At 41.7% G+C, this 12,348-nt stretch overlaps 1 protein-coding gene across 29 annotated transcripts in view; it reads left to right on the top strand.

Moving 5' to 3' along the window:
• Nucleotides 1-12,348, top strand: part of ptprfa (protein tyrosine phosphatase receptor type Fa) — a 211,834-nt gene that overhangs the window by 126,120 nt on the left and 73,366 nt on the right. For all 29 annotated transcript variants that reach the window (XM_047588233.1, XM_047588235.1, XM_047588241.1 and 26 more), the window contains 4 exons: nt 1,929-2,198; nt 3,714-4,295; nt 5,808-5,944; nt 7,002-7,146. In XM_047588233.1, the coding sequence (XP_047444189.1) occupies nt 1,929-2,198; nt 3,714-4,295; nt 5,808-5,944; nt 7,002-7,146 (1,134 nt within the window). The remainder of the gene's footprint in view (nt 1-1,928; nt 2,199-3,713; nt 4,296-5,807; nt 5,945-7,001; nt 7,147-12,348) is intronic.

The following is a 12,348-nucleotide window of genomic DNA, read 5'->3' on the forward strand; positions in this document are numbered from 1 at the left end:
CCTCCTCCTCCTCCTCCTCCTTCCCCTCCATATCACGTTCTCCAGTGCTCCATCCTCCTCGGAAATCCGTCTTAATGCCATCCATCTGCATTTCACAGCATCCTGCTTCCCAATCCAACAAACAATGCAGTTCTTTGCATGTGCTCCAAAACTCAGTGAAAGTTGTCGGTCATTGATCAGCCGAACATTGCGTGAGCACGACTAGTGCAGCTTCTCGGTTTCCAGCTCACCTCGTGCGTTATATCTAGTTTTCATCCTCTTCCTCGCGGGTTAGACTGGTAGAACGTGTAAACTCTCTGTCCTCCTCTCCAGTAAAAACCAAAAGGAAACCCTCAGAAAAGCTTCTGATCCACAGTGTAAGCTCCTCATACCAGTACTCCAGCTCAAGCTTAAAATGCATTTTGTGATTATTCGGGACTGTGTGCTCAACTAAGTCGAGAGAGTGAGGACGATTTATGCAGCAGAGCTCCCTGCATATTTAATGCTCGCACAGGATTCTCGCACACGTTCACATATAGAGTAAGAGGAAGGCGATCCTGCCATTTTACGTGAGATTTCTAAGAAAGAGAGCAAACAACAGAGTGGACTCATTACCCAGTATCCTCTCCAGCAGAATAAGAAGGAAATGCCGCAGACTAGCAGTAGATTAGACTCCAGGAGCGTTTAAATTCCTGCAGCCTAACAGAGACCCGCATATTTCAAGAGAAATCTAGTTACAGGCTTTCAATTTCCATAAAGACTGCATGACACGGTGAGGTAATGCCATGCTGATATCACGGAGCTCTTACAGGGTAAGCCAAACATATCCTTTGGTCTCGGACTGCAGAAAAATGTTGTTGGAAGAAAGCTTTTCACTGATGAAACCTAGAAAGGCTAGTGTAGACAATAACTTGTTCAAAATTCAATGCCAGCGTGGTATACATAGAGGGAGGGCCACACAGATGGAGCTATTGGAACTTTGAGCACAGTCTCACCAACACAGAAAGGGAGAGCGGTAGCTCTGACAGAGAGTCGGGTAGTTCTGCAACCAATCACAACAATTTTATTATAAACGAATTCAACTCATCTGTCCATCACCCCATAAAACCCACCCAAATGATTCAACTGGAACTGGTGGATCTTTGCCAAAGCATAATGAGTTCCCAATGGATCCGTTGGACATCTGGCCCGGAAACTGACCTGCTTCAAGGCAGTTTTATGGTTTACATTAAGGAGCACCTGTGTAGCTACAGAGCTTCCACATCTTGTTGCTAAATCCTCAGAATAGAAGCTGCGTGTTGGACTAGGACTGAGGTAGCTGACATACAACACAGCCCAACCTGGATTGTAGAAGTCCTTTTGCTATGATGCATATGTTGACTTGAATGTCATACTGTAGTGACAAAATGACCTGAAATGACCTTCACTGATGGTGGATCACATACAAGTTCAGCCTTTTCGGTCAAATTTAATGCAATTAATAAAACAGCTGACTCACTTGAATTTAGGATCACAAGCCAAATCATTGAAACACTCCAAGTTGTTGTTTTTTTTTTTTTAACAATTTCTTAACCAAATTGTCGTTCAAATGTCAGAAAATTAAAGCTCCATTGTAATATTATTCTGACTGATTTCTTTGAACACAACACACAGAGACAAGGAAACCAGTTTTGGTGGTTAGATCAAGAGTCTTTAGATGGCAGGACAAAAATTATTGCCCATAAATTGGCTTGAAACTAAAAATGGAACACCATTTTCACACTTCATAAAATTCCCTAAAAGAGACTTAGTAGCATGTCCAAATGGTAACAGCACCTAGGGTGATTCACCAGTTCACACACAATGGTGCACAGTACAAGCTAGGCCGGTCAACAACTAAACCAGCCCAGTGTCCACTGCACTTCCCTCGCCTATGTCCTCTCTGAAGCTCCATCTCTTTACCCCCGCAGTTCGGCGCGTACCTCCCCGTTTCTCCATCCCCCCCACGAACCACGAGGTGATGCCTGGTGGCAGCGTCAACCTTACTTGCGTGGCGGTCGGCGCCCCCATGCCCTTTGTCAAGTGGATCAGCGGTGAATCGGAGCTGACCCGGGAGGATGAGATGCCCGTCGGCCGCAACGTCCTGGAGCTCAGCAACATCCGCCAGTCTGCTAACTACACCTGTGTGGCCATATCCTCCCTGGGCATGATCGAGACCACGGCCCAGATCACTGTCAAAGGTCAGAAGCACTTTGTGTGGAGGTAAGCGGGTATGTGCCGAAAAAAGTGACAGGCTGAGCAACAGGGAGACAGTGACGGGAATGTCGGATAACGTTTGCATAAAGATGACCTGTTTGCAGTCTGTTCAAGAGCAGAGCAGCTTGATGTGACATGAAGGAACACAGCTGTTTAGTGGTTAGTGACAAGAAGCCTCAGGGCGGTAACTAACTCAAAAGCTGAACAATATATTGAAAATACAATTCTGCCCGTTCCGCTGGTATCTGATCCTGGCTGTCTGTTAAAGCATGTGTCTTGTGCTTGTTGATAACCCCCAAAAATGGAAAAAACATCACCTCATTTGTGATAAGATCTAGAAGATTAGATCTTAGAAGTAATGATGACTGCAGCCTGTAGTTGTCCCTAATTTACCCCAGGCGTTTTTGCAGAAGCAGTCTCCTTTTAAACGTGGCTCTTTACTTCATATTTTGTTAAGTGCTATCATGCTGCTCCCGATGTCAAAGCAGACTCCACAACCTCCATATTTACTAGTTATATTATTATTATTATTGTTATTTGTATTTCGAGTTGAAAAAGTGAGAGCATTAGTGGTGACTATGACGATTTATGGTAATGATGATTTATGGTAATAGTACACTAGAAAAAGACATTAGTCATGTCGTTCCGATGCAGGCTTTGTGTATAGCGTCCATGCTCTTTTATAGTTGCAATTAAATTTGGGGTAAATGCTTATTTAAGCAAACTGTGTGCAACTACTGAGCTTTGTCTTTATTGTAGCAGATTTAAGTTGGAAGCAGCAGATCAGTTCAGCGCCAGTCTGCTAGGGTGTACATGCTTGTAAGAAAGAACATAGTATAAGACTATTGCATAAGACTGATGCAGCGGTGGTAACAAAGAAGAAAAAAAAAGTAGTACACTTGTTTTTTATTGGACTTTGTTTAATTTTTACTGTGCAGTCTACTGTAGTAAAAAAATAAATAAAAAATAGTGACAATAGTTAAATCAATCTAAATTGGACCCAGATAACTGGACTTGGCTTGTTTGCCTGTAGGTGTGTAAACAGTCATGTGACATTATGGTTGTCGCACTCAGATGGAGAAATCCAGTGATCTCTGTCAACAGTCTCATAATTATTTGCTCGTGTTGGCCTCCACGTGAAATTAATATATTTTTTGTGTAAGCTCTGCTGCGTGGCTGCAGTAATTATATGCATTTGTGATCATGTCTAGTTCTGGTTGAATAGGCCGCAGATGGATTTACATTGGAGGACATGCACCCATCTGCTTGGCAACGTAATACATGTGCTCAGCCTGCTGGCCCAGTGCAGATCAGGAAAGGGTTGAGACAGACTGAATGTTAATTAACCGATAGACTGGAAGCGTTGAACGACTCCCGGTAGTCAGAGATTCCGTGGGTGTTCCTCCGTCCCCGCCTTCTCGTCAGAGAGATGGAGAAAGAAGGACACTCAAGAGATACTTGTCCGTCTGAATCATGTGTCTTTCTCCACTCTTCAACAGCTCTTCCAAAGCTGCCCACTTCCCTCATTGTGACAGAAACCACGGCCACCAGTGTCACCCTGACCTGGGATTCTGGAAACCCAGAACCTGTGTCCTACTACGTGATTCAGTACCGTGCCAAGCTGTCTGACAACGGCTTCCAGGAAGTGGACGGCGTGGCCACGACTAGATACAGCATCGGCGGCCTCAGCCCCTTCTCTGAATACGAGTTCCGTGTCATGGCCGTGAACAACGTCGGCCGGGGACCTCCCAGCAGCGTTGTGGAAACTCGGACGAGCGAGCAGGCGCCCTCGTCCCCGCCCCTTCACGTCCAGGCACGCATGCTGAGCTCCAGCACCATGCTGGTCCAGTGGGAACCTCCGGAGGAGCCCAACGGCCAAATCCGGGGATATCGGGTGTACTACAGCCCCGACCACGACGCCCCACTCAGCGCCTGGGAGAAACACAACACGGACGACAGCCATTTCACCACCATCTCGGGCCTGATGACAGATATCACCTACAGCCTCAGGGTGCTAGGCTTCACCTCTGTGGGAGACGGGCCTCCCTCTGATGTTCTGCAGATCAAAACCCAGCAGGGAGGTGAGAACAAGTCGCTGCAAAGCAACGACACAAGAAATCTCTGTAAATGTTGCAATTACATTGCACTATAAGCAACTAGGTCACTTTTTTTTTTCACTGGATTTCTTTGTGGAGAGAAGTTGTCACTGATTGTTCAGATCATTGTCATATAAGTAGCACTTCTTGTAAACATCGTCTGGTTTCAACAGTGTTAACTGAACCCGCATTAATGAATTCGTTTTCGGCTCTTGAATACAATTGAGAGCGGTCTATTAATAAACATGAGACATTAGTGCCTTATGCAGTTATATGTGCAAATGTGTTAGGAAGTAGGTGCCTTTTGTTGCATTCACAGACAATCAGTTCGGAGAGTCATTTTCTGTGCATCTGACAAATGTCAGTCACAAAAACCTCTTTTTTGTCCGTTCTTCACAATTCTTTTGGAAAAATGTCTGACTCTCTTGCGTAATATTCTTTAGTCAACACACAGTCACTCAAATGAGCTGTGTACCAGTTCTACAATATGAAAAAATGATGTTTCATATTTGATTATGTTTCTCTTCTGACACTAGATTTTGACTGCATTGTGCCGATAAACACATCTGAAGTCAAATCAGTCAAGGATAGTGGCACAATAGTTATAGCGTAATGTAGGAAAATGAAAAATAAATGTTAGAAAATGTAGAATAGACATTACATTCACTGTTTGACACATATGTTATAACATGCTTTTTATTAAGAACAGACAAAAACGTTTTGTTTAATAACCGCAAAACCATGCAGTATAACAATATATAACAATACCGGAAAGATATGTCAAAATACAGCAAATATAAAACAAAAGTCTTAAGGGTTTGTATTCTTGGTTACATCTCTGGAGTTAGGACCATTACAATCCTTAACAGCAACAAAACCAATTGTGTAACATGACCCGCATTCAATTCCTGTGTAATATAGATTCATGTCTGGCAGTTTGCCTGAAGCTACATGTGAACTTATAGTAAGTATCTGTGTTTGTACTTACATGACCAGTGCAAAAGCTTATTGGAAGAAACAGAAACATCTCGGACAAATTGAATCACGCTGTGTTGCACTGACATAATTTTTAAAGTACAGGAAAAATACATGTATCTTGATTCCAGTGTGGTTTCTTGCATGCAGGAATGTCTTTCAGTGTCCCCGATTTACTGTGCCTCGCTAGAAGAAAGATGGCGTAATTCCAGATAAATAAACAAATTAAGTCAATCAGATTCATTTGGTAGATATAAATAACTTTGACTTGAATAGATTTCAGCCATCAGACATAGCAGGTTTTTTGTTTGTTTTTTTCTGTTTTTATTTTATTTTCTTAGCACATCACTGTGGTTAGTGTCAAATCTTTAAGTGGATTAAGCTAAATACTCACATAGTGCCTTTGTTATGTGTTAGCAAAGGTTTAGCAACGTTAGAATTCACCATGCAAATGTAAAGCTCCATTTCTGTATCTTTTCCTTTTAATTTAGTTCCTTCATCTCTTTGTTTATTTCCCTCTAGTTCCAGCACAGCCGACAGGTTTTGAGGCAGAGGCTGAGCTGGATACACGCATCATGCTCTCGTGGCTTTGGCCTGTCCAGGACCCCATCATTGGCTTTGAACTGCTCTACTGGGAGGCCAACAATCCCGCAGACAAGGTAAAGGTCACATTGAAAACGTGACGCTTTTTAAAGGTTTTGTATTTACAGTATGCCTGTAAAATGTGTACAGTGTACTGTGTGGAATATAGAGGAGGCTGCATGCACTGTCCTCTACACACTGAGTGCATATATTGTAGAATATGCTCGTGATATGAGCTGATTTTCATTTATGTAAAAATAAAGCAACCAAGGTATCATAGTGGGAGGGATGCAATCAACACCTTTACTGAAGGCCGTAATGTAAATAGGCTTTAAATCTTTCTAGCATAATGTTAGCTTTCCTTATTAGCTCCATGTCCATGAATACCTGCTGTACATTAAACTGTCTTTCTCTGCGCACAGGATTTCCACATTTCCAAACCAACATTGGCACAGAGCGCGCAAAATACACCGTAGACGTGCTAACAGTTTAGCCATGTTTAACTAAGATGAATAACAAACATGGAGTAAAATTAACTTAATGCTGAGTTTTCTTTATCTCACTTTCCAGTACAATTTCACATTCATGGCAGATTGACAATATATTTCAAGTGTACAAAGATTGATCTGACTCACCCGTAGGCTAATGGATGTAATCTGGGTTTCAAAAAAAAAAAAAATAGAAGCCGAGTTGTTGATTCCAGTTGAACGTGCGATCACTCACAGAGGAAGACCAACAGTCTAATCATTTATAGCTCATCATTACTCAGGGAGTCAAAAATATTTTTCCGTCGTGCCAAGTAGGGCGCTGATTCATTTTTTGTACATATTTTGTGAATGTATGATGTAACAGTCTTGTTAGGGCAAACTGAAAAATCACGGACGTCATCCTGACTGATAGCTGAACGTCGGCAGCCTTCTCCAAACGGTTCTTTGAGCTTTATCCGTCTCTTCTGTCTCTTTAAATGATCTCAGACTGATTATATAATGTTGACCCAGATCAGCCACCTCCCCGGTGGTGTTCTGGCTGGATAAGAATCTAAACATCTGGAGTACCTAAACTTTTCACACGTTACTTTATGCTGTATGTTGTGTGCCGTGTTGTACTTACAGTGTGATTTTCATGTCTCCACAGCTTCGTGTCACCTTTGACGCAGCGGGTTCCTATGGAGTTGACGGTCTAAAGCCAGATACATCGTACATGTTTTCTCTGGCAGCAAGATCTGAGATGGGTTTAGGAGTCTTTACTCAGCCCATTGAGGCGCGAACCGCCCAATCCTGTAAGTACAACAGTGTTGTGATGTCACAGTGTGATGATTCAGGTTATGTAGCCCAAATAAAATAGAGGTTTTAGTTCGTGGCTGTTTTGTTTTATATTTTTTTTTACAAATTAACCAAGAAGGGTAAACACAAAGTCACCTTACTGGTGAGTAGAGCACAAGGAATTAATATTGAGTTGTGTTACTGCAGTTCTCGTTCATGGTTTTATTTTTGTATCTCACTATGACCTCATCAGAAGTTTAAACACATTATGCCAACACTAATGGACTGGCACTTAAGACTCTGACTGACCCTCCCACTATATAATAGCAGTAGTTATCATTCAAAGACCTCTCCTTGACATTAACAGAAGCTTTTTTGTTTGCTAAGGTAAACTGTCCACAGACTCAAGTGCACAACTTGGTCACTAGGCACTTCACAAATAGTGGCGTCATTCCTCTGAGGCCACTGAAGCGAAGTAGCAAAACTTTCACCGTAAGAAGTAACAATGCTTCCACACGCAAAGTGGTAACATTTTACAGGTAGCATGAGCAACACCAGCAGGTGTGAAAACCCTAACGCAAGCAATGTTGAAACCTCAGGAAAAGTACCTTTACTTTTTTTTTCTTTTGTACTAGCCAGGTAAAAAGGGAACATTTCCCCTTGTTCTGCTCATTAGCAGCACAAGCTAGTTCAGCAGACTGACACACCTGCTAGCTCTGTAACCCTCTACAAAGCTATGCCCATGCACAATAAGTAAGTCTTGCTGGGATACTACCATAATGAGAAACAAAAAAAATACTATGAAAGAGAACTTAAAAGGTTATGTCTGTAACCACGGTTCTCTGAGTGGGTCCACTCTTCTTGCAATGGAATCAAGGAAATTGTTTTGAACGAAAACATGGACTTGGCTTTTACATGGAGGAAGGGAGGTCTCAGCCCCTTCTGGCCTGTTAGGGCCGGCGTAATGTGTATGTGCAATATGTTTTTTCTTATTTTGTTTCCTGTTTGCCATGTGTGTGGATGTTTGTGTATAAGAGACCTCTTCTTTGGACTCCATCTGAGTTTAAGAGTCATCAGTAGTACCTTAGTTGAAAATAGTACCATAGTATTACCAATGCAGATCAGATCTTAGATCTTGTCTTCATTTAAATATTCTTAATAGACATACATGGGTCTGTTTCCTCCAGAATTTTAAAAAATCACCAGCAAAAATCCACTGAAATTGGCCATGTATATGCTGTATGTACACATTCGAGTAATGTGTTCACTTAGAGCAGTGGGCAGCCATACAAGATGCCCAGGGAGCAGTTTGGAGCTTAAGGTGATTGCTCAAGGATAACTAAGAGAGATACAGAGTGGATAGAGGGCATTTGAAGTAGTGACCTCTTGGTCCCAGTGGTGCTTTTCTACAGAAAAAAATAAAAAATAACATACACAGCGTTTAGACAGAAGGTGCAGTGTGAGCAGCTTCTGTGTTCAGTGAACTGTCAGTACCTGTATTGTGCGGTGAAATGACAGTCCACACACAATAAATGCATGTTGTGATTTGAAACTCCAGTAAACTGCGCATACAGCATTCAGTGAATATCATGTTATAGGCGTGTGCGTCAAACAGGAGTTGATGTATGTATGTACGTCTGCTTTTATTCAGTAATGTGTATCGCCGACACCCACGTGAGTGAGGGAGCAGCTCGTCTTATGCCAAACCAAGCGTTTATGTGCGCTCAGACTAATACAACAAAGTAATACTTGCAGAAGACAGGCTGTGTGTGTGTGGCATATTTAATCATCAGTGCAGCATTCATAACAGGAAAACATGTGGCAGTCATGTTTGATTTTGCTAAACATTCAACGCAATTACAAAGTTCAAGCACCAAGGCAACAACAAAAGGAAATGTAATTCTAAAGAGCTTTTTGTCAGGTATTTAAATCCACATGCACCATCTTTTGTAGGCGCATTAGTCTTTCTGCTTCGTAACAAATCACCAGGCATTGAACGCGGAACATTTTGATAAACTGCCTAATAAAAGCGGTGAGTCGATTAAATGCAGCATATTATGGCGTGAGACCAAGCAAACACAAGCAGACTGTTGCACAGACATCTTGCACAATGACTGTCGAGTTCCTTCAGAATAATGCAGTGTTACACAATGTTGAGCTGATGTGCAAAAGTCACTGTCAGTCACTGTTCTCACCCTGACGATAATGCTACTGAGCTCCTGTAATTCAGAACTCGACTGTACATCTACCATTGGATATCTGCCTCTGTCACGCTGTGAGATATGAAGATGTAGTATTTATGACAGCTCACAGAAGGAATCTATATCCTTGCTCAACTTGCTTGTTTTTACCTGTAAGGGCTGAAATCTCTGAGCCAACACTCACCCTTGAACAAGACATGTCAAACTCAAGGCCCGCGGGCCACCTCCATTGATACTAAAAAACCCAGACTGCACTGCAATTGCTGAACTTTTGGCATCAGGCAAATACGTCAATCAGCTCCATCTCTCAACTTTATTGACAAACTCATCATCGGAGTCTCATGGTTGCCTTACATCAGTCCGTACGGTTAACCCGTAAAATCGTCAAGTCACAAGCATTAGAGCAGTAAACACGGAATTATGTTAACAGAGATTCTTGCATAAAGACAGAGTAAAGCTGTACCAGTTAGCAGACACCTGGCTAAATGGGTTAGTCTACTGTTAAACGGTAGCACACACAGCAAACGGAAAACTAACTAAAATATAAATGAAAACACCATATTCACATAATGTACAAATAATATTAGGAAGCCATTCTGTGGACTATTAATCTCACAGTGTCATAACGACCCCAGTTGTTAAAACAGTCAGGGGAAACAACCACACCCTTTATTCTAAATTCTTTATTGCTGTATCACTCCATCTGTTCATCTCTCTGCCAATTAGTGATGTTCGATACCACCAGTTTCCTTTCCGATCCGATACCGAGTAAAATTCAGACTGGTGCCGGTGATACTTTGTGTAAATACACACTAATGTGTGTGGTAAACCTAAACAAAAGCAGTGTATTTCAAATAATAGCTTCATAAAGAATACAAGACATCAGAGTAATTTATTTATTTGTTTTAAACTCAGAAGTATATTGAGGTAGCGGCCTCATTTACTATGCGACCGAGCTAATACCATAAAAGAAAAACCGAACAGAGGACACAAACAAACTATGTGTATTTTTATGTGTATTGAAAAATGCCGTTTCAAACACTGAAAAGGGAAATGGTTAACAATAAGAACATTAAAATAAATTATTATTTAACCATTAAGAACCACTGTAAAATAAAAAAACTTGCATCTTAATTCTGACACTGTTCTCTCCTCCTCCGTCCTCCTCATCATAAATGCCTCGTATATTCTGTGTTGTGGTTTAACCTGAGGTGTTTCACAAGGTTTGTTGTGTTGCCACAACTCAATAGTTTAGTTACTTTCCACTGTGTTCCTACAATACCTGGAATGACTGAAGCATCGAACAGACTTCACCCCGCGCACACACGTACGCACGTGAGCACACGCGCAGATGCGTGCACGCACACGCGCACGCGCGAGTACACGAACACACATGTGCACACGCGCTCACGTACACGCGTCACACGCGGAAGTATTGATATTTCAGTATCGATGCACACATCAGTACCGCCAATGTGTTCTGTAATAGACACGATATATGTAGCTTGTCAGATTACATATTAAAGAAAAATGAAAGGTAATGGGAGGAGATAGAATGAAGTAAATTTCATCACGTTTCATTATGATGCATTTTTAGCTGTAGCACACTCCTGTCGTAAGACAACAAGTTGCTGTATTGTGCACTGTTCTGTTGTGGCGTGCAGACATCTTTCATTTACAAATAGAGTCAAATTTGCGTAAGAATAACATAAAAAATTAAAGTAAAAGAGTGACATTAATGCCAAGACACAGAGAGATGAAATGTCACACCATTCATTAGGTAGCCTCGCTGACTAGTCCCTGACCCTGTTCACGACTGTCACAGTGTGGCGGACAATCACAAGCTCATTAAGACCCTGTGAAAGCTTCCATTTGCTCCACGTTAACGCTGATGAGACAGGGATCTAATAAGTCTTCTCCCTTCTGATTTTAAATTCATTATAGTTGCAGAATCTTTCACTGAAAACCAGAATGTCACCTCTGAGTGTCTGAGTATGGTAGCCTCTAACTGTAAATAATCCAGTGCTGATTAGCATACCAGAATGAAATGAGGAAGGTTTAATTTGGTTTTGAATGCTCCACTTACTCACTCACTGGGCCACATTGAATTTCCGGATGAATTATATGTTTAAGTAGATGTTGGCATAAATGGAAGAATGCTGTTTGTCATCAGTTTGCATCAACCTCAGGTGCAGACAGAGGTACTCAGCACCCATAATCTGTATTAATTTAGAGCAAAATCACATTGTGAAGTCAATTATACAAACTGTATGTTGCTATACAGTTTGGGGGGTAAAATAAGGGTAGAAGAGATAAAATATATAAGATTATTAGAGGTAGAGATGAAACTATGGGTTTGTTTTCCTGTGGCTCAGTAAAACATTCACGTGCGACTCTCATATGCAGCCTGAACTCTCTCAACATGACAGCCACATGCCCCTACTTTCTCGTGCGCGTGGGGGAATTACGTCTATTGTTGTGCATTTCTCTCGACCGGCTGTGAGCGTTTCTGCAGAAGGAGAGCAAGCAGCCTCCACCCCGGTTCAAACAGTTCTCTCCTGGGTCCACGCGCTCTGCTGAGGCTGCTAAACCACAGACAAGCTCGACATCAGTCCCCTGTGTTATCTCTTCCACCCGCTCCACTGTTATCACGATGCATTTTTTTTTTTCTCGCCGTATTTATTTTTGCTTCTGTGAGAGTTTGTTCGGCTTTGTTCTTCTGTTGTGTAACTTTGCGCATACATGCATTCATCTGTGTTCTGTTCATCTGTTTTTTTTTTTCGTTTGTTTTGGTTTTTTTTCAGTTGGTGAAACTTCACACCGCGTTTCTTGTTTTTCTGTGTTGAGTTTTCAGTGTGGGGCATCACTCTGGACTGCTGTCAATTAAATTTAAAATAAAGATCATTCATTGCATTGGTGAATTAAATCCAATGCAACCAAAAACAGTTAAATATGAAACCAAGTGTAGGTTTATGTATATTTGATCAGGAGTATTGTTTGTAGACTGTATAGAGTCAA

The sequence above is a fragment of the Mugil cephalus genome, chromosome 6 (genome assembly GCF_022458985.1).
Source record: "Mugil cephalus isolate CIBA_MC_2020 chromosome 6, CIBA_Mcephalus_1.1, whole genome shotgun sequence".
Lineage (NCBI taxonomy): Eukaryota > Metazoa > Chordata > Actinopteri > Mugiliformes > Mugilidae > Mugil > Mugil cephalus.